The sequence below is a fragment of the Sardina pilchardus genome, chromosome 16 (assembly GCF_963854185.1).
Source record: "Sardina pilchardus chromosome 16, fSarPil1.1, whole genome shotgun sequence".
In the NCBI taxonomy this organism is placed as follows: Eukaryota; Metazoa; Chordata; class Actinopteri; order Clupeiformes; family Clupeidae; genus Sardina; species Sardina pilchardus.
In genome coordinates, this window is record NC_085009.1 from 16360543 (window position 1) to 16382906 (window position 22364).

At 44.5% G+C, this 22364-nt stretch overlaps 2 protein-coding genes across 8 annotated transcripts in view; one reads left to right on the plus strand and one right to left on the minus strand.

Moving 5' to 3' along the window:
- clcn3 (chloride channel 3) overlaps window positions 1-10481 on the plus strand; it is a 42810-nt gene extending 32329 nt beyond the window's left edge. For 4 of the 7 annotated variants that reach the window (XM_062517116.1, XM_062517120.1, XM_062517121.1 and 1 more), the window contains 6 exons: window positions 1-40; window positions 673-859; window positions 1502-1900; window positions 3009-3225; window positions 4525-4600; window positions 8096-10481. The exon at window positions 1-40 is cut by the window's left edge and continues 509 nt beyond it. In XM_062517116.1, the coding sequence (XP_062373100.1) occupies window positions 1-40; window positions 673-859; window positions 1502-1900; window positions 3009-3225; window positions 4525-4600; window positions 8096-8278 (1102 nt within the window). In that variant the 3' untranslated portion in view covers window positions 8279-10481. Of the gene's footprint in view, window positions 41-672; window positions 860-1501; window positions 1901-3008; window positions 3226-4524; window positions 4601-5367; window positions 5417-8095 lie in introns of all 7 variants that reach the window. The other 3 variants (XM_062517118.1, XM_062517122.1, XM_062517119.1) reach the window with 2 other exon arrangements.
- A 3249-nt stretch (window positions 10482-13730) lies between these two features.
- Window positions 13731-21242, minus strand: mfap3l (microfibril associated protein 3 like). The gene is made up of 3 exons (XM_062517123.1): window positions 21053-21242; window positions 19560-19986; window positions 13731-15907 (listed from the first exon to the last, which is right to left on the minus strand). Exons 2-3 carry the CDS (start codon window positions 19843-19845, stop codon window positions 14979-14981), a joined length of 1215 nt encoding a protein of 404 aa, XP_062373107.1. The 5' UTR covers window positions 19846-19986; window positions 21053-21242; the 3' UTR covers window positions 13731-14978.
- Between the last annotated feature and the right edge of the window lie 1122 nt (window positions 21243-22364).

Consider the following 22364-nt stretch of genomic DNA (forward strand, 5'->3'; position numbering starts at 1 on the left):
CTTCAAGGTCGTCATGACCATATTCACCTTCGGCCTGAAGGTCAGTGTCCGTATGGAAGGGTGGATTTATTGAGGAATTGATTGTGGAATATGGGATTTGTTAGTGACACGCCTGATCTGAAACGGCTATATTCCCCTTCAGCTTAAAATCTATTCATCAACTATATTCTCTTTTACGTCTAAGATTAATTTATCACTATATTCAATTTCACGCTTAACATTTATTTATCACTATATTCACTTTCAATCAAGCAATCGTTGTCAGCTTTGCTGTAAGTGGAAAGCATAATTCAATAGCACATTGCGAGAGAGCCACGAAGCCTCCCTACACTGAGCTCATGCTAACTGCTAAGATTATATGAAGTTAAGCAGGTGTGTGGGGAGCTCTCAGGGAGGAAGGACAAGAGGTGCCTTTGTGGCCCTTTTGCTGGGTGGTGTCAGGTTGGCCTCTCTATTGTAAGGCTGTTTCTATTACCCTTATCCATCCAGTAAATTAATGATGCTGTAGAACAATTCATACAGTGTCTCTTGTGCCTCTCCTTTCTGCAGTACCTTTGTCCATGTTTTCTCATCACATCTCCCTTTGTCTTTCCTCTCCTTAATGCCCTTCCGTTTCCTTTTTCTTTCCTTTGCCCTCTCCATTTTCTTTTCTTCTCCTCCTTCCTTTCTCAGGTGCCGTCAGGTCTGTTCATCCCTAGCATGGCAATCGGGGCGATCGCGGGGCGCATCGTGGGCATCGTGATGGAGCAGCTGGCGTACTACCACCACGACTGGTTCCTGTTCAAGGAGTGGTGCGAGGTGGGCGCCGACTGCATCACGCCAGGCCTCTACGCCATGGTGGGGGCCGCCGCCTGTCTCGGTGAGTCTGATGGGAGCCTTCTATTGTGTGTGTGTGTGTGTGTGTGTGTGTGTGTGTGTGTGTGTGTGTGTGTGTGTGCGTGCGTGCGTGCGTGCGTGCGTGCGTGCGTGCGTGCGTGCGTGCGTGCGTGCGTGCGTGCGTGCGTGCGTGCGTGCGTGCGTGCGTGCGTGCGCGCACCGCTTGATACAAGGATAACTGAAATTGTCAGTTCCTTCCTGTTCTGCATATGAGTACAAGGTATGTCTTCCAGCTGTGTGTGTGCTGTGTGTGTATAGATGACTATCATGTGTTTGTATGTACCTTGATGAATACAAGGTACAGTACTGTATGTCCAACAGCTGTGTGTGTGTGTGTGAGGGAATTTATGCATTTTGTTGGTATTTTCATTACGGATGCCACTTAACTCTGCCTCTGCCTGACTGCTTCTGTTTGTGGTAGCTGTGCAAATTATTTCAGCATCTCTCCTTTCCATATACAGTATTTCTAATGTATTAAACTAATAAACACTGTAGCTTCAGCAAACCACGACATCTCTGTTGGTGGGTTATCTAGTCTACTGCACGTTCATAGCAGTCAATACTCTATTTTGCTTTCCGCAAATATAATCGTGTGCCCCCCCCCCCCCCCCCCCCCCCCCTCCAGGTGGCGTGACGCGCATGACGGTGTCGCTGGTGGTCATCGTGTTCGAGCTGACGGGCGGCCTGGAGTACATCGTGCCGCTGATGGCGGCCGTCATGACCAGCAAGTGGGTGGGCGACGCGTTCGGCCGCGAGGGCATCTACGAGGCGCACATCCGCCTCAACGGCTACCCGTTCCTGGACGCCAAGGAGGAGTTCACGCACACCACGCTGGCGCGCGACGTCATGCGGCCGCGGCGCTCCGACCCGCCGCTGGCCGTGCTCACGCAGGACGACCTGACGCTGGCCGAGCTGCAGGCCATCATCACGCAGACCAGCTTCAACGGCTTCCCCGTCATCGTCTCCAAGGAGTCGCAGCGGCTGGTGGGCTTCGCCCTGCGCAGGGACATCACCATCGCCATCGGTGAGTGAATAGAATAGAATAGAAGTACACAAATCGATCATGTTGTGGTTAAAGCATAACATTTGATAGAAAAGCTCACAAAAGGGGTCTGATCAGTTTTAGAATCATAGGCTCCTCGGATTTGGCCTCTGGAGACCATGTTGGTCATTTTCAAGAATGGCCGACAAATATGAGTTTTGTGAAAAGGGTTTGAACGCAGAAATGTACCATATACATTTGTGTAATGCAGTCACACGTAATCATGAACAGGGCCCTTGTTTGCAGATGCACACAGTAGAATTGATAAATCATCAAACCTTCTTCTTCTTCTTCTTCTTCTTGTTCGGAGCCATAGATGAGAGAAGAGGATAAAGTAAGGGATGTCTAGAATTAGTTTAAAACCTCTCTGGTTGCTTCATTTCTTTTCAGGAAGTTACATCATGCCAACAAATTAAATACTACTGTAGAGTTTTAACTGTTTTAACATTCTATATTATCGTAATGTAGAGGAAGTACCTTGAGTGAGGGGGGGGGGGGAGGTGATTATGATGATTATGATGATGATGATGATGATATTTATTCTCTCACTGCTTCCAGAAGTAGTATAACCAATGTTCCTGTAGCTGAATAAGTACTGCCACGCCAGCATGGTGTTTACTACCCTGAGGTCGTGGGTTGAATTCCTGCCAAGAGCACACTAGGACTAATGATCTGAAATGTTATTTACCTTCATTAAAGTTGTCAGTTAGATTAATCAATGTGATGTGATGTGAGGCAATTAAAGTGATAATAAACCCTTCGCCAAGTTCCCCTAACTGTGCGTGCCAGAGGAGAAGATGAATGTGTTATTGTGATCCGTGCATGGTCACAATATCTGCAAAGTCTCATATTAGGGTTGAGGTTAGGTTAAGGTGATGTACACTAATTATTGAATAACAATTTGAAAGACTGAACCTGAATTTAAACACGCCATCAATGGGAGTCTCTGTAGACAGACTATGCAAATTACATTACATTTGACTGGTGCTTTTAAGCCAAAGCGACTTTCAACATTTTAAACAATATGATTAAATTCATCACTGAACCCTATCTCTTCCTCTGCCTCTCTCTCTCTCTCTCTCTCGCTCAGAAAACGCCCGGCGTAAGCAGGAGGGCATCCTGCTGAACTCGCGGGTCTATTTCACCCAGCATGCCCCGACGCTGCCCGCCGACAGCCCTCGGCCCCTCAAGCTGCGCTCCATCCTGGACATGAGCCCCTTCACGGTTACCGACCACACGCCCATGGAGATCGTGGTGGACATCTTCCGCAAGCTGGGCCTGCGCCAGTGCCTGGTCACCCACAACGGGTGAGCTGTGCTGGCCACGCGAGGCGGGGAAGGGTGGGTGGGTGGGTGGGTGGGTGGATGAGGGTGGGGGTGGGGGGACTCTGGAAGATGGAGTTGGGGGGGGAGGGGTTAAAGAGTTAAATGGAGAGGAAGGGGGTTCTTTTTAAGGGTAGAGATTGATGGATGGAAAAAAAGAGAGGAGTCTTAGAACTCTCTCTCTCTTTCTCTATCTGTCTCTCCCTCCATTCCGTCGTCATCTTGCTGACTGTTGTCTTGTTGCTGTTTGAGACGTGCACCTGTGTCCGGTGCTGTTTAGTGCATTGATGTACACAGGATACTCTCTCTCAGAGTCTCTCTTTTTACACACACACACACACACACACACACACACACACACACTCATGCTCTACTCATGCTGCTGCTGCTGCTGCTGCTGCTGCTGCATGGCTCTTGCATGCTAAGCATTGTGGGATTGATGAGGGTTCTCAGGTGACACGTGGCTCTGGCTGCTGGCTGCATTCCAAAAGCACCTGCCGATCACACAACGCATCCTGTCACAGAAACTTGCCTATCACACAACGCATCCCGTCACAGAAACTTGCCTATCACAGGACACGTCCCGTCACAGAAACGTGATTGATCTCTACCTGGTGTCCTATTCTCGATTGGCGCCACAATCATCCAGAAAGGAAAGGCAGAGCCAATTGAAAATATATAAAGAAAGCTTAAAAAAGGACGAACTGGTAATATATTGATTTCTATTTGACAGATTACCAGACGTTAATTCCGAGTTAAAACAAAAATTTGTAAATATTTGTCAAAGTTATGAGTCCAATGAAAATAAAGGATGAAGAGGTTTTCTTGCCCACAAAGACCAACACTAGTGAAATTGCAGTTGCACTCTATTGCATCCATCACTTTGATAAGTATCCATTATAAAATCATCTCCACGTTACCATTTTTGATGAGACCATTCAGCCGATTTCCGTTCCTTTCGTATTAATTTGTCAGTTTGCTTTACAGGATTTCCCTTTCCTTCATCCATATAACGAGCAGCACTGGCAGATGTTTTCAATTTTTTTACATTTGAGTTAACTATGATTTAATTCTGTAATTTAATTCATTTAATTTACAATTCAATTTGCGTTAAATGTGTTTATGTTTTTTTGTTGTTATTGTTGTTCTCTCCTTATGTCTGCAGTTTTACAGTCTTCTTCCTTTGCTTTGTGTTCTGTTTTGAAGTTGTCTTTGCGTTGTTTTTGTTTTTTTTGTTTGTTGTGTTTGTTGAGCCTGTGTGTGTGTCGATGGTGTGTGTTGCAGGATTGTGTTGGGAGTCATCACTAAGAAGAATATTTTAGAGCACCTGGAAGAGCTCAAGCATCGAGTGGAGCCCTTGGTGACTAGCCCCGCCCCCCCTCAGACTCACTCCACCCACACTGCCTAGTAGACTCCTCCTCCTCTTAGATGGGAAGCATGAAACTTGAGTGAAGTTTCAAATTACAGGATGTAAAAATGAACCCCCACATAAATTGATGAATATGATTGGCAGTTCCCCACCCACCAGGACCACACCAACCAATTGGCTCAAGAGGAGGGTGTATTGTTACCATGGGGAAGTTACAAGGGCATTCACTTTTACACTATGGGATTGTTTCAGAGCTTCAGAGCTTTTATGTGGATGGTCTTGGGTCTTAAACTCTTGGGTGTTTCTGGGAACTTTCAGTCATTATTTTGGGCTCATTCTAGCACAGTATCAAATCAGTTATGTTCATATCAGAACTTAAAAAAACCCTCTCAGTAATCCTCAATCTGAGAAGCTAGACCTGACCCTGTAGCATAGCATGATTTAACCGCCAGTAGCAGTAGGCTATTTGTAATTCTGTTGTTCACAGTTAAGCTCTCTATTAAAACATTTAGCGTCATAATACACTTAGAAGATATAGACAAGAAACGTTAACATATTTCTTCTCCGCTTTAGACTATGGTTAGCATGTTTAGTATGTGTTTAGCTTCCCAATACCCAACAATTGCCAAAAAAAAAACATTAATCCCAATTGACTCACTTCCTCTTTTTGTTTATCCTTGTTTTCTTGTTGTTTTTTTTGTTTTCATTTAAATCCCTCGTTCCGTCTCGCTCCCGGGCCTTCTTCTGGTGGGCTACAGATCGATGACCACTGATTCCCCCAGGCATAGCGCGGCCCGTGCAGAATCGGCGAGTAACCCATCGTGTTTAATAGTTGTAGTAGTAGTAGCAGCAGCAACAACTTCCTCCCTGACATTGTTGTTGTTGTTGTTGTTATTATGTTCACTTACTGATCAAAAAAAAAGAAAAAAGGAAAAAAAAGAAACCCCATCTCCCGTAGACTCATCACCCTACTTGCCTTTTACGACCATTACCGAGTGATTGATGTGGAGTGCTGTTTCCGTGGTGATGGTGTGTGTATGTGTGTGTGTGTGTGGGAGTGAGTGCTAGTTGTAGTGGTGCAGGGGAACAAAACAGAATTGAGATAGTAAGAAGACCCCCCACGGCACACGCCTCACACCCAAAACCGCAAACACACACAGACGTGCACTCCCACGCTCCCATGACTCCCCTCTCTGTTCTTCTCTGATCTGATTTGGTCTCTCACGATTCACCAACGTTTCATGCCTCCTGCATTAGCGTGTACTTCTAACCCAGTGGTTCCCAAACGTCTTATGGCAGGCCCCACCCCCTTTCACAATAACAAAAACAATATCCCGCCTCCCCCCCTAAAAAAAACATGTTTCAGAGTATTTGAGATGCCCACATAGCTTGTTTTAACATTTAAAATAAAGTATTACATTTTTTTGATGAAAAATGTTTCATTACAAGTCAAACTTGGATATTTTAGCAGTTAAATATTTGTTCTTATTATTATTTTATTTGGTTATTAGCTGTGGATTGACCACTGTATTGATCCCATCCCATCTAACATATACAATATTAGGCTGAACGGTAAGCCCTTATCATGTAATAGGTTGAGTACAGGCTGCTATGCAGTAGTTGGTTGGTTAGGGTTCTTGTTCTGTGTTCTAACTCTCAAGCCCCCTTGCTGTGCCTCTGCATGGGTTGCCCCTCACTTTGGGAACCACTGTTCTAACCTCTCCGTAAATAGTTATGTAGTATGTAGTATACGCCTAAAACCACACAGATGTGTGTGTATACACACACACACTCACACACACACACACACACACACACAAACACACATAGATATTTAATCGTGTTGTCAGGGCGGTGACAAATGAAATCAAAGCTTTTGTATGTGATGGCTCTGGCACAAACACACACACTCACACGCAAGTTATCTGCACCTAAATGTCTGGTCAAACGTTCACATAAATTGTCACTTCAAGTGTATTCTCACTCACTCACACATACTTCCATCTCAAACTCTCAAACATGTGCACTTCCCCTTTTGCACACTAGAGGGCCACAGTGCCCTTCACTCTCTCTCCATGACATGTGGCCACAAACACACTTACTCACATCTATCATTGGTGTAAGGCTAAAATCCTGTTCCACTTCTCTGTTCAGACGTTCCACCCCTACATGTGCTGGCTCTAGATTAGAACCTCTAATCAGCCTCTGTCTGGGTCTACTTCACCAGGCGTTAGTACCTCTGTGTAGCTTTTCATGTTTGATCTCCAGAGCATGCGCACACACACACACACACACGCCCACACACACACACACACACACAGACATACAGACATACAGACATATTCCAATGTTTTAATTTGGTTAAATCAGACATTTTCATTTGTTTCCAAAAATTTCAAACTGAGTTGGCCATGTCCATTGTAAATGACTATCTGGTTGGCTGCCATGGCTACCATTAACATTTCATGGAGTTCGTCTGTTGGATGAAACATGCTCTTGAGCTTTCGTGAAAACCTAACCCCAGTTTTAGGTGAACAAAATGGCTTTGGTTCACAGCGACATGGTTGTGTGTGTGTATGTGTGCGCGTGTGTGGTAAGAAACTAAAGCCTGTTGCAGTGCATGTGTGTGTGTGTGTGCAGGTGTGTACAGTATGTGTGTGCGTGTGTGTGACTTCACCACTCATTTCTGCTGCACCTGTTCCAGCTTCTCGGTCTTTTGCCATCCTGTGAGAATCACTCCCAACACACACACATGCACACACTCCTCTCTTTTCTTTCTTTTTATTCTCTCACTCTCCCACTGCTCTCCCAGTCTTCCACAGCCCTCCTCTCTCCCCTCGGTTTGCAGGGAGACTCATGCTTGTGGTGGCAGCAGTGCAGAGTGTCTGGGCGTAAACGACTAATTGAGTTTATGCCCGTGTGCTGGTACACAGGTGCGGTTGGCACCGTGTTATTATCCTCCGCAGATGGTGAATTAGTGCGATGGGGAGAGGGGGGGGGGTGACCCCAATTAACACTTACTGAAGCGCCACCAAGGCCGCTGATGCTGTGGCCACATCCTGCGGTCTCGCACAGATAAACACAATCAAACAAAACAAATTTCGAAAGAGTAAACAAATGGATTTCAAAAGGAACGCCAGCCAATGTTGCAAATCTGCACCTGCCAGCAGAAACATGATGCCAGACTCCTGCAGCAAACAGCCTTATCTTTCCAATGCAAAAATAAACTGACTCTCTCTCACTCTCTCCTCTCTCACTCTCTCCTCTCTCAATCTCTCTCCCTTCTTCCTCATCTCTTTCTCCCTTTATTCCTCCCTGTTACTCCCACCAACCCTATCTCTCTGTCTCTCTCTTTCACTCTCTCTCTCTCTCTCCCTCCCTGTTACTCTCCCACCAACCCTATCTCTCTGTCTCTCTCTCTTTCTCTTTCACTCTCTCTCTCTCTCCCTCCCTCCTCTCTCTGTTTCTCTATCCCTCTCTCTCCAGGCGTCTCCTCGGCATCGTCACAAAAAAAGATATCCTCCGCCACATGGCCCAGATGGCCGACCAAGATCCCGACAACATAATGTTCAACTAGTCCCGTCCTTCATCAGCTGCACCCAGCCGCCGGAGGAGGAAGAGGAGGAGACCGAAGAGGAGGTCCGCCTACTGGACAGCACGTCCCTCTGACCACACGTCCCCCCAGCTACCAAACACCACCACTGTTCTCCACACACACACACACACACACACACACGCACACACATACATGCACACACACACACACACACATACACACACACACACACACACACATTCACGTTGACTTGATTGGGCTGGTGTCTTATCGCTGCCCTCTGCTGGTGGGGACTGGAAATGCACAATCCAGCACACAGACTTGTCAGAGGGGGTGGGTGGAAGAGATGGTGGACTGTGAAATGTGTTTCACAGAAGAATCAGTGTCTAAATCAAATCACACACACACACACACATTTTTGGCACTACTATACCTGTCTACACCCACAAACCACTGACACTAACACACTCACTTCTCTCACACATACACACATAGACAGACACTCACCAACAAACACACAGTTCATGCACCCTTGCTCCTCCCGTCCCACCACCCATGTTGATTGACCTTTTGATTCGTGACCTTTGACCTGTCTCGTTAAAGGTGCCTAGCATAGACAAAAAGGTCGAGATGAAACGCCCAGAGGAGAGGAGCTACTGCAACCCTTGTCCACCAATCTCCAGCCCTCATGATACAACTATGTTTACCTGTAAAGTCTGCGTTCGTGTGTGTGTTTGCGCGTTTGCGTGAGTGTGTGCGCGTGTGCCTGTGTGTGTGTGTGTGTCTGTCTAAAAAAGCACCCAACATTCCAGACAAGCTGGTATGTGAACCGTTTGGCTTTCTTGCACCTTTACAGAAGTAATCAAAAGCTCAACAGCTTTAAAGTGTGTGTTTGTTTGTTTGTTTCTTTGTGTTTGTGTGTGTGTGTGTGTGTGTATGTGAGTTGTGTGTGCGACGTGCGTGAATGTTTGTGTTTGGGTGTAATGGAGAATGACTGTGTGAATGTGCATGCATGTGGGTTGCCTCTTCTACGTTTTGTGTGCAAGACTGGTGTCAACATTTCTCACTATGTGTTTGGGTTCGGAAGGGTGTGGCGATTGAGTAATTAATGTAAAATATGAACAAACATACAAATCAAAAGTTCAACTGTGAGGAGCTGCTGGACGTTGCTGCTCGAGTGTGTGTGTGTTTGTTTGTGTGTTTGTTTGTGTGTGTGTGTGTGTGTGTGTGTGCGCGCCTGTGCTGAACGCTTGTCAGGACGGTGGTATCTGCCAGGACGTGTGGGACCCCCCCAGTCTCATCATTCCTGGTCGTCGTTTTGGGATTGACTAACAAAAAGTACCTGGAATTCTGTGTTCTTTGTTACTGGGTAAAAATAAGAAATCTTTTTTTTTTTTTTTTTTTTTTTCCTGTTCGGACTACTATTGTTGCTACTACTTTTAGACGTATTGTATATTACCAAGTAACTCCACTTTTTCGGCTTAGAAGATAAATGTTCTGCATAAGCAAATGTGACCTTTTAAAAGGATGGTACAGCGCGGATTATCATGGCGAGTTAAGCTACAGACCTTTCTTTTCACCTCGCTCTTGATAGTTTTGTTTTCTTTGTCAGTAAAAATCAGTACAAGAAAGTGTCTTACCTCAGTTGCTTTCTCTTAATTTGCATTCAACTGGACTCGAGCGGCCCCACCAACAACATTCTCCAAGTTGCTATTGCTTTAGGCGAACTACAAGTAACATGGCTCACGAGAAGTGCAATTCAATTTGCTTGCTTGAAACGTTTTCATCTTGTTGGCAAAAACTTGCGCGTATAACTCGCGTAAATGAGCGTTGACTTGAAGACAAAAAAGGCCTATAAATGCTGCGAGGGCCTGCACTAAAACAAAAAATAAAAAAAAACTCGAAGTCTACCCCTTGTCCATTTTTTTTTGTTTCTTAACTCTGCTACCCTGAGCGAAATAGTCCAAGTGTGCGAGCCAACTTCAGGCTTGCGAAGAATGTGATCTGTCCCTGTGGTCGTCCAGAGTGTCACGCGCCGGGCCTTTGCTCCCCACAGAGCAAGAGGAGCAGTTCAGGCATCTTTTGTCCTCTACAGTGACTTGTACTGCTGTCCAAAACCATCTTATTTCTTTAAATCGATCTCAGTGTTTTTTCTTTTTTTTTTTTTTTTCCTTTTTTAATTTATATTAGTGCTAGAGTTGTACAGTACTGTATGAAGAATTTTACGTATGATTACGTACGATTGAAAGGTCGATTGTACATTTAAAGCAAAATATGTAAAGATTAAATTGTTTTAAATTAAGTGTATGCAACAGCTTTCTCGAGTCTTGTCATTACTTTTCACCTGATATATTACAGAAAAAAAGCATGTTTACAACTTCCAAGATAGCAAGACATTTGTGGACCACTGTCAGATCCCTGGGCCAATCTGCCAGATTAATGTTGTGAAACACTTTCATGCTTTGTACACGCCTTTGTTCACAGTCACTGTGTATCACAAATGACACAGTGACTTTCACAAACTTGCTGGTAGTTGCATACTTTAAATTGAAATTATCCAGTAATACTTTACTTTGAAGGCATCTACAGTATGTAAGAGTGATATGACACTGACATGACACATAAACACTAACCTTAACTTGTCATGACAAAAACCGAATGGCACTTAATCATAGAAGTGTTATGGCATAAATGTTAATGACTTGTTTATAATGTTTGACATTACCGTGTCATGTCACTCTTATGTAGATACTGTACCTTCAAGTAAAGTGTTAGCCATTATTCTTACAAACATGACCATGAGACTCCTATAAAGCATCAAGCAACCTGAACCAGAAGTGTGTTTGAGTAGAGCATGGCTATCACCAGACAAAGCTCAATCTTTTGAAATTGAACATTAATTGGTAAAAATATGTTTGTAAAATAATTCACAGTGAGACTTCCTTCAGTATCAACCTAAACTTGTGTTCGAGTAGAACTCTTATATGACTTAAAGGGGTATTTTTTCAAGAAAATGGTTGCTGTACTGTCTCAGATTTTGAGTATATCTACCTAATATTTAGAGCCAAAAATGGTATGTGGGGAAGCTAGTAGGAACACCAAAATCAATGTGGGAATGTTCTTAGTAAGTGTCTTAAGTGCAAATGATGTACTCATTCATATGTGAATACGCTTACTTGGTTACAATGTGTACAGTGGGGAGAATAAGTATTTGAACTCATGCTAAAGTTGACTAAATGGAATATAAAATCATTCTTTTGGAAATTGATCTGAATGTCTTAATTGAGAAAAAAATTAGTAAAGATCCAACCTATAGGACACCAGTTATCTTTGTGAATGAAGAATGTATCATGAAAAAATAGACCTCAGACTTGTAGCCGAGTCTTGTTTCGCTTAAGCAACAAACACATCAAGGATGTGACTCCATAATAATACCGTAGGGCTATTCATCACAGATTCTCACATCTGTCTGTCTTGTTCTTCCTGTGCAATATATTTTTCAATCCTTTAGACAGGCAAGGTCATTAGGTGTGGTAACTCTGGTGAATGTTTCCCAGGTCCTGGCGGAAGGACAAATGACCACCTATGGGACAGCGAAATGGTTTATAACTAATTTGTCTTTCCAAAATATAGAGTGTTCTCTACACTGAGCCTTTCTCCAACCCTCTGACTTCATTTTTATGCATTCTCTTTGCCTTTTTTTCTAACACTGAATATATTCAAGAATTTGAAGAAGATACATTCTCAACTGAAGCCTGTTTTTCCTGGTCTCTGATACAGTAGGTGCTAGAAGGGTCTCTCCCATGCAGTCTCCCACATCCCTGCAGTGAGACCACTGCTCCAGAGGGGGGAGCAGCAGTATAGTTTTCTTACTGCATGACCCTAATTGAATGAGGTTCCATTCACATGACAGTATGGTCTCCAGGGAGCCTGGAGGGGGCCTGAGCAGCAGTGATGTTTCTCAAGGAACATAACATCTGAAGGGGTTCCAGATGTGGTTTCATGTAGTCCTATACTCAGATACCTGCACGTCTAGCATGGGAGTCAGTTGGGTTCTTCCATCCTGTTAATTGAATTCATGCTTCAGTAAAATTCTTTTTGTAGGCCAAACCACCATTCCTTTGCTCAAACCTACCACCATAGTCTAGATGCATTTCTCTGATGATTACCTGTACCAACAGGTTACAACTAGTGTAGAACCGTTTCCTTTCATTTAAATATTTTATTCCGGTTTCTCAGAGATGGTAGCCTGGAATACCCATACAAACTTTTCAGCAAATTTGGGATTTCTGGCCAAGAGGCCACAGAAGCCCATTTCCAATGTCCCTAGAACACAGGCACGCAAGTGCAAACGCTAATCCGGCATGGGTGTGTTATTTGGAATTGAGTAAACTGCATTTGAAACAAGATTGCTACACTTTTGAAACAATTTGGTAAGAGTTTAATGTTCCAATTTAAGTTTAATTTCACTGCTATTTTCGCCCCAGCTGGAAGTCGTAAGTCAATGAGCCTTTTCCAGACCCACTCCCAATTGTTCAATTGTGAAGGTCTGGGTGTTTCCAGGCTATACAGAGGCGGAAAAAAAGGCACCCATTTTCTACTTCCTGTAGTAGGGGAGATTTTCAAACAGAAAACAGAGCACCATTAACTTACTCAGGTCTCCATTCCCCTGTTTCTGTCCGTCTCTTTCTCAGAGTAGCCTACTCCTCAGAGTAGCCTACTCCTCCTCCTGGCGATGCCGACTGAAACTCCTGGCAGTGTTCAGTAACAGAAGCTGTCTGCTGCTGATTTCTGGTTTCTGTGGGTCAGTCAGTCAATTTTTGAGACAGTAGGTGCCTCTCATGCAGCGTTTATACGTCCTCCCTCGCTCCTCGGGCCTCGATCCTCACTGATCTACATAAAGAATGATGGGGGGGAAACAATGGGATAGTCTATCCAGTGTTAGTTATAGATCAGTGGGAACGCCCCTTGAGGATCGAGCATCGAGGATCGAGGAGGCATGTTGAGAGGCACCCAGGGTGTTGCACACACACGCAGCTACTTGGTGTCAATTTTTGTCAATGCGTGGAATGCTAAAATAACATAGCCACATCATTTTACTTATCTGCTTGCTGAACTGAAGGGTATTTATTACAATCATGATTATAAATCATCATGTAGCCTACAGTCCAGAAAGGTGCTCTAGTGGCAGTGGATTTCCATAGTGCTGTTTTGCATAGACTGGGAACATGCTGCCATGATTCGGCACTCCTAGTCCTGAGAACGATCAAATGAGACTTCTGTCTAAAAAGTCGGAAACTGAAGCTATCAACAAAATATCCCGGTAAATTCTATGACCAGAGAAGACAGCTAACAACAGCCCATCAGTCTCGGCTGTTAGCTGGTGATACTTCCAGTCACCCAGACATCCACTGTGCCTCCACAGACACTAGTAATATACAGAAGCAGACAAATGGAAAAGACAGACACACTGAGTCTGTCGGGCAGTTCCTCGTTCTCTCCAATGTCCTTGGGCGATCGCAGATGGCCATTTTAACTCTGATAAGAAACACAAGACTCAGCCACTTTTACACAGCAGATGGTTTCTTTTTTTAATTCCACTACAAAAAGAAGGGAGAAGAGAAAAAAAAGAGGCATTTCAAGAGAGTAACAGCAAAGTCCCCCTAACTCCTTCCATGCCCCAAGATTTCTGCCCAGATCTCAAATACAAATCACAAGAAAATTCTTAGCAAAAGACTTTATCTCTCCAGAGCCCTCCCCACCCCCACCCCTCAAACGTCCTTCCCAGATACAGCATGCAGCAGTCAGGAGACTAAACAGGGATGAAGAGGCAAAAAGAAAAGAAAAAGAAAAAAAACAATTGCACAATCATAATATTCACTGACGTTAAACTAAAGGGGAAGGGGGAGATTTAAAGTATAGCTGTGCATTTAAAAAAAAAATCTTAGAGTGAGAAAATAATAATAATAATAATAATAATAATAATAATACTGGCAAAATGGGCTACTGTGAACATTCAAAGTATGGGTGACGCTTCTTAAGAGGAAATTAATGTTCCCTTAATGTCACCCATTCCACCCAAGTCACAGTGTCAAACCAGTGTTGAGGAAGAACGCCTCTTTTGTTAAATGAAGATAATCAAAATTCTAATTCAAGATTGCACACTGGAAAAAAAAACACCTAAAAACATAATTTCTGGTCTGTCCCATAAAGTCCTATGTAAGCTGAGCAAACATGCGTTTTACATGCATTCAAGGTCAAACCCTCACGGGGCGACTGTTTACAAATGGCTCATTTGGTTTGGCTTTTGTGGTTATTTACTTATTGATTTATTGTAAACCCTTCCGTGTGCTTTCAATGGATTTAAGAGATTGTATTACAACAATGATGTCACTAAATAATGACTAGAATATAAGGATTATAAGGAAATTATGAAAACAGAAACCGATGAAAAAATGTGAGGTGACCTATAGTGTCCTAAGAGCCTATGGACATTCAGCCGTGTGGTAACCCATTCAGATTGAGGCATGAGGCTTTCCACAACTCCTTATTTCTCTCCTATACATTCAACATGAATATAGTCCTGAAAAAAGGAGGAAAAAAACACAGGATTTCTGGAATTCTCTAGCTGAATTTATCATATATAAAGAGACTTGACATTATAAATCTTCTGTCTGAAAAAATGTGAAATATAATGGAAAAATTAAACAGCAGAAGTTTCAAGAGTTGTTTTTTTTTTTTTGACCCATGTTTCTTGAAATGCATAGCAGCGAGGACATTCCCCCCCCCCCCCAAGTGGTAGGTCGGGCGTCGTCACACATGGCTTTCATAGATGACCTGCGGGCTGGGCTGTGCCGGCGGCGTGTCGACGGGTGCCGCCTCCGGCTCTGGCGATTCGACAGGCTCCTCCTCTTCCTGTTCCTGTTCGGACTCGCCCTCGGCGGGCAGGGGTAAGGCGGCGAGGGGCGGGGCCACGCAGGCCAGCTGGGGGTGCACCGACACCTGGATGGCCATGTGCTGCGGCTGCTCGTGCAGCGAGGCGTCGTCCGAGTCGGCCGTGGGCGAGCCGCTCCGCTCCCTCTCCCTCTCCCGCAGGATGGTGAACACGTCCCCTTCCCCCGCCGGCGGCAGCAGCATCGCCCTCCCGACCCCGCCGCCGATCGCCAGCGGGCCCACCGCGCCCATCGCCCCGGCCGAGACAAAGTGCCCGTCGGGCGCCTGCCGGATGAACTGGTGCCTCATCTCCTCCACGCCGACCACCTCCAGCAGCTCCTCCACCAGCGTGCGGCAGTTGAGGATGAGCGGCGGCAGCGGGATGCTGCGCGCCAGCTCCTCGATGTAGCGCGCAAACTCCATGGTCTTGAACTGCGTCACCTTGGCCAGCTCCAGCGTCTTGGCCGAGGTGATGATGGGGATGCGCTTGGCCACCTCGAAGGCCTTCTGCAGCTTCTCGGCGCCCTCCGTGCGGAAGAACTCGTTGATGGCCTGCTCCGTCTTCTTCAGGTGCGAGCTCATCATGCACAGGCGCGTCACGTTGAGCACCATGATGATGGAGAAGGTGGCCAGGCACACCGCCACGTAGTAGACGCCCATGTCGCCGTTGGTGAACACCACGCGCACAGTCACCGCGCCCGAGGCCGAGCCCAGCGGGTTGGACGCCACGCACTTGTAGCGCCCGCGGTCGGCGAAGGTGATGCTGGTGATGTTGAGGACGCCGTTGTCCAGGATACGCCACTTGCCACCTACGGTGGGGAAGACAGGAGTGAGCAGCAAGTAAGTTGTTTTAATCAATTTGCCCATCAAAACAACAACAAGACCCATCATCTAATCAACACACTCACCAATTCACTCATTTAACCAGCCAATCACCATATCAAACTAGTAGTCGTACCACATGAAAGGTCATCTAAATGCAATATTAGGCTTAATTCCATGTAAAGCTGATAGGCATATGACAACAGAACCCTTTTCAACAGAGGTCATGGTAATCATTTGGTGATTCAGCATAGATCCATGCATTTCAAAGCATGCTCTGGCAAGCAACCTCTGTTGGAACCAGCAGCCTATCGCACTGCCAAGCAATTTCCCCCAACTCCTCTCTCCCGACCCGAGTCAAGGTGCAATGCCCTGAATCCATAACTCTACTCCTATAAATGGTCTTGAGTGGGCAGTGCATTACCTTACTGGCAGCGACGTGGAGTAGTTTACCACTGCAAGAGGGTCTAGCCACAAAGCCACTTCAGCAGCGGCGGAGAGGCAATTCATTAAACAATGTGCAGTGGCAAGCAGGCCACTGAGCTGACTGACAACACGACTCCTCGTAATGGAGGGGGGGCAGGGCGCACCGGTGACAGACTTCCCTTTTACAGAGAGGCTGAGGTCTGTGTGTTGTCGTAGGTCTGCATCTAAAAGCTATTAAAGATGATGAGAGAACTTCATGATGATCGTTTACTTTCCAGTGAGAGGATTGAGAATGGTTTCAAAACCCGCTATTAATTATGGAGAGAGGACTTGTAAGATGTAGGAAAATAGAAAGTTGTGTGAAGTCACTATGTGTGTGTGTGTGTGTGTGTGTGTGTGTGTGTGTGTGTGTGTGTGTGTGTGTGTGTGTACTCTGCATGCATGCGTGCATGTATGTATCCTAGTGAGAGAGGGGAATAAGAGTAAGGACTGTGACATTCCTCCCATCCACTTGTAGCTCAGGAAACTGTCATTCAAACCTACAGTACCGACACAGAGGAGACCACTCAAAGCATAGAAAGCCTCTCCTTAACAGTGGCGCTCGACTAGCACTGATGTTCCCATTAAAATGGACTGTGTTTATAGTGCTATTCAACTCTGAAAAAGCTTTACAACTAGTAGCTCAAATTCACCCACCCATTCACACACAAACATACACACACACACACACACTGATGGCAAAAACACCCACACAAGGTTTGCCAGCTCATCAATAGTAGGCTTGAGGTGTGTGTGTAGGGGTGTAATTTAGTATGTTAGTCAAGGGCGCTACTACAAGAAGCCAGACGAGACATGTGGCTCCAACCAGGAACCTTCCGTCTCTAAATAGTAGTTAAACAGTTTGTTTCCCCAAATAGGTAGAGTAATCAACAATAAGGTATTTAAATCAACGGCACATTTGTCATTAGCTAGTTAATAACATTCTCAAAACGTGAAAGACACACCTGACACTACTATCACTAGCCACCCACCTAAAGTATGTGGTATTGTAAAACAGCACCGACATGCAATGAGCAGATCTTACAGCACCACCTTAGAAGGTATTTCACCCAAAACAACCCAAGGTTGGCTAGTTAGCTAGCTAGCTACAGTAGCTAGCGTCAATGCCAGTTGCAATTGTGCTGTTGTGGGTGTTGCTCGAATCAGCCCAGTCTGTTAGCTTTTAGGTAGTTAGCTCACTGCTTTATTAACTCCTACCTACCTATAATTATAGCATTTGCATTAAGCCCCTTTGGATTTGTCTGGAAGTGTCTGCCAAGTGAACAAACACAGCCTGAATACATACAGTATCTACCTACTGAATCAGCATGATGTATTAGCTGGAGTCAACAACAGGCCTGTTCCTTTATCTGGGGCAGGCTTGTTTACATGAGTGGTATTTCCAGGTTCAGGACGTCCAGGCAGGGCGACCATGCTATTCTAAGTCACGTTCCTCGCCGGGATTCGTTCCAGTAATTATCACTCACAACCCTGGAGTCATGAGGCAAAGCTATTAGGTGAAACTGCCTATTTGGGTATGACACAGGCAGGGTAAAAACACAGTGAAGAAGACAATGACCTTCGGGGGTTTCCACTTCCTGCCTGCCATGTCATGCCATGCCATGCCAGTCAAACAGCCATTTCTTTTACATTTCACATTGAGTCAATGTGATGTGTGTATTATATATGACTACAGCATTGACATTGTGTTGTGTTCATATTTTCATGGGGTGAAGTATACTTGCTCCGAAAGCCACATCACATATGTCCCTTTGGACAAACGTGTCTGCTAAATACTAGGTCCTAGGCTATTTATCAGTGATCTGGAGAACCAAATCAGCGACCACATGATCATCTACTACATCATCAAATAAGTGAATGAGCCTTCAGAAACCAGTAAATAGTGAAGGCAGGGGCCAATGTTCTGTACATAATACCAAATTATGAACAGTGCCAATGGAGACTGGCTGTAACATTATGACGGTATATTTAGCAGACAATCAGCATTTTATCAGCATCAGCAACCCATTATCCTGATTACGAAACACAATCAGCATAATTTGCTGATAGTCAGCTTCAGTAGTGTTGGCCCTTTGTACCAGAGCCTACTCCAGATGCAAGTAATATTCTCAGTTTTATACAAACTTCTTCTAACTCTACGGTGCTGCATGAAAGTGTAGGCTACGCTACGTGGCAGCATTCAGGGAAGGGAGAAAAAAAATATGCCTCAGGGAAAGAAGGCACCCATTAGGAAGTCAGTATCAATACAGGTTGAAACTGGCAAGAGGAACCAGAGATGACATGCAATGCTCTGGGTTTGCACGCTGAACACTGTCTGTTCCTGCAACCACTTTCTATGCATTGGGCAACAGGGGATTCAAGGCTCAAGACAAAAATTATGCATGGCAATGAAGAAAAGGGACTCCGAATGTGGCTATTATGCTGATGTGTCTGGTTGATGGGCTTCAGTGCAAAACACTGCGGTCACATGATCTAGTGCAAGCTTAGACAGGCTTGTCTGAGGACTGTCAATCGCCTCTCCCCATTCCTCTTTGTTTTGCTCTAAACAGTTAAATCCTCTAAATAGGAAAACGTAGATCCTTAACCTGACAAAACATGAAAACAACTGCTGCTCAAATTGCTACAAATAAAAAACTGTGTATGGGGAAAAAATAACCTTTCCAAGCAAGCAAATAAAAAACTTCCCCTGAATTCAATCATAACGTCAAAGTGTAGGATATTGAGTAAAACGCTGTATAATCCGTCTACACGTGCAGGGATTGGTCACACGTGTCAGCGCGTTTTGATGGCATCCAGATTTTGCTGGATTACACACACATTTCCGCTTTTGCGCATGATTAGAAATTATCTGTGTAATGCCTTGTGTTCCTCCAAACGTCAGAACAGCTGTCACAAAGGCTTCCATGGATGGATAGTTAGTCTACGGCAGGGGGGAGGTTTTTTCTTGCCTGTACCCCAAAGCATAAACACAAATGGTACATTTGTATATTGTTGGTTTGGGAGAACGTTCAGTAAAAACACAACTAAACTCGACCCAACCTTTCTTGTCCAACTGAAGTAATTTCCGTTGGCTGTTTGCTTGGAAAATAAGGGTGTACAGAGCAAAATTGAAGTCACATCCTAGACTGAGGCCTACCATCAAGTGTCACTTACTTTCAGTGTCAAGCAGTTGTTGACCATGAGAGTTGAACCACTCTACATTGGGGAAAGGCTCGCCGGTGATGTTGCAGTCTATGAGAACGCAGTTGCCTTCTCGAGCAATGATCTGGTTTATTGTCGTTAGCACCATAGGGACCAGGCCACCATCTAGAGTTGACGTCCCGTTTGCCGTACTGTTCCCATCGTCCGCCGGAGACTCCAGCGACTCAAAGGCCCTTGCGGTAAGAAGGCTGACAAAGGATACCAGCACGAGGATCGCGTATCCGTTTAGCCCATTCATTTTTGATGACTGTCGGTTGCTCACAATCCAAGATTAATGTCACTCCACACGAGTTTCCATCGTCTGTCGACAGGCTATCTGCAGGTGGCGACTACAGAAAGTAACGAGCTGTTTGCGTTCACCCCCGTCTCTTCGTGCATTCTGCAATGTAAGGTGAACAAGATACAGATATGAGACATATTATGGTTACACAGACGGTTTAGACCCAGCATATATGCTAAAATCCCATAACGGGAGAATCTAGAGTAAAGTACTTTAGCTTGTTACACATAGCTGTCATTTCACACAACTCACAAGGTAAGGGTTTCAAGCTACTACCATTATAATTAACAACCATAAACTTATCATCTGCTGACCAGTGCTTTGATCGATTCTACCGCATCGTGGACTACGAGACTTCTTGCAAAATCTGTTCATTTGTTTGCTATTAAGCGAGACCACGAAAAGCTGTATATTGCCTAATTTGGATCTTTTATTCCTAGGCTTGATGCACCACCAGAATAAACGCTTTACCACTGACGTTATGGTACAAATTAACGTTCCTGAATTTCCCACTAATGTAAGGAGCGTGAATTCTGACCAACTCCATGACCTGTTTTTAATAGGTAGTCTAGATCTGCTAACTAGCTGTCTTGCTAAATGTCAAGTTTAACAACCTTTTCTCTAAAGTGTAACGTTAAAAACGCGTTGGTCCAACTTCACAAGTACTCGACGGATAAAGGTTAGCACAACTTGCAAAATGCCCGTGCTAAAACCATGATAATACTGGATATATGGTTGTGCGATTATTGTAAGTAGAACTATATTTTGTTTTAACGGTGTGCTTGCTAACGTTGGCTAACGTCACATCAAACAGACAGAGCTCTGAAACAGGTCTGAATTCCTTTTCAGCTGCCGAAAGACAGCAGCAAGCTAGCGAATATGGCGCAACCGCTAGCCTTTTTTTTTTTAACAGACAATGGCCATGTATAAGTCTTTTTCTAACGCCAGTGTTAACATCAAAACAGTTGTGTTGTATCTCACTGTAATGTTAACGACATAATTTAGGTGAATGTCAACCTAAATCATGTTACGAGTCGGGATATGGAAACTGCCGTGAGGAAATGCAGCGGAACTAACAAAAAGCAGCCGAAATCTTGTTAGCTAACGTTAACGTTACCCACCAACCATATAACGGGCTCAGTGTCAATTTTGCGAAATTACTCACCCCGTTGCTGTCATTAGATCGAGGGTTTCCCAACCATCAACTGAGGCCGAGGACAGAGCTAATGTTAGTAAAACCGTTATTTCCTCTATCGAAACATCGTCTCCGTCGGTGATCACTCATCCAACCTTTGCCAACAGACCTCACACTGACTGCATTCTCAGTTCTTCAGCAGAACTAGGTCGGATGTAACTGAGCATGCACCAACGCAAGTCAATATAGGGAACCGACCAACCAACACTGCCACATCACAGTCCCCTTTCCAAACGGGGCACAATGTGGGTTGACTTATTCTGCTTTCATGTCTCTGAATCATTTTTTACTGAATCATAATCCATCCTTGCCTAGACATTTAGTGACACTGGAAATTGGGCATATCCAACTAAATGGTTAAAGCAAAGATCATAGCGCGTAGCGCTCTATGATCTTTGGTTAAAGCATACAACATAGCCTACAGTGTAGACGCAGACTGTATTCAAATCAGTGTGCAATTGCTTCCTAAATTTTGTTTACCAAATTAAACTACTCTGGCTAGATTTGCATCACCACTGGCTTGTTGTTCTTGTTTATTTAGGCTATTTATTTATTGTATTAAATAGAAAGGCAAATGTGGTTATGACTCCTCCTGGGCTAGCATCATATTTAAGATTAATTCATAGCAACACTGTAGTCACTTACATTTTTGATTAATAAAAGTATAAGGATACAGGATAATTTTAACATATGCAGTAATTATTTAGGCATTATTCCCATTCCATGGAATACACTGGACTTTAAAAGTATCAAAATCCGGCTTTGGTACTGTCTGGAAGGAACTTACATTGCTTCTGAACGGAATTATAGCTTAAACTGTGTCTTTCGCTTGTCACAATCACTGTTTAAAATCACCATAAGTATATTTCTGCATGTGTTGAGCTGCAGAAGTTGTTGCAATAAAGCTGTTAATAATATTTACATTGAAAACCTGGGTTAGGCACTGTCTAGTGTAGGCCTACACATTAATAATACTCATAAGCTCTATGGAGGGCATAAGGTGGAGAGATCAATCTCAGTTATCACCTGAAACACGCAGTGGATGTGCCCGTGCAAGAGAGCTTTTACACCATAACCACTCCCCCAGAGTGAGGTAAACATGTCTCACTTGGCTACTAGCATGCACACACTCCTCTACATCGAGGCCGCACGCTCCCCACTCTCACACCAATCAATGCCTTCAGAAAAGGTCAACGAACCCATTTTAGAGAGCAAACAGACCACTGACCAAATACTGACACACGCCGATCAATTGGTAACACCCTCACTTTTACACTCAATT

What these genes read in the sequence shown, in the direction of transcription:
- mfap3l (XM_062517123.1), bottom strand. Translation starts at nt 19,845, where the DNA reads ATGAATGGGCTAAACGGATACGCGATCCTCGTGCTGGTATCCTTTGTC. An exon ending in ACAACTGCTTGACACTGAAA is followed by an intron (nt 15,908 to 19,559) that starts GTAAGTGACACT and finishes TCCCCACCGTAG; the next exon opens with GTGGCAAGTGGCGTATCCTG.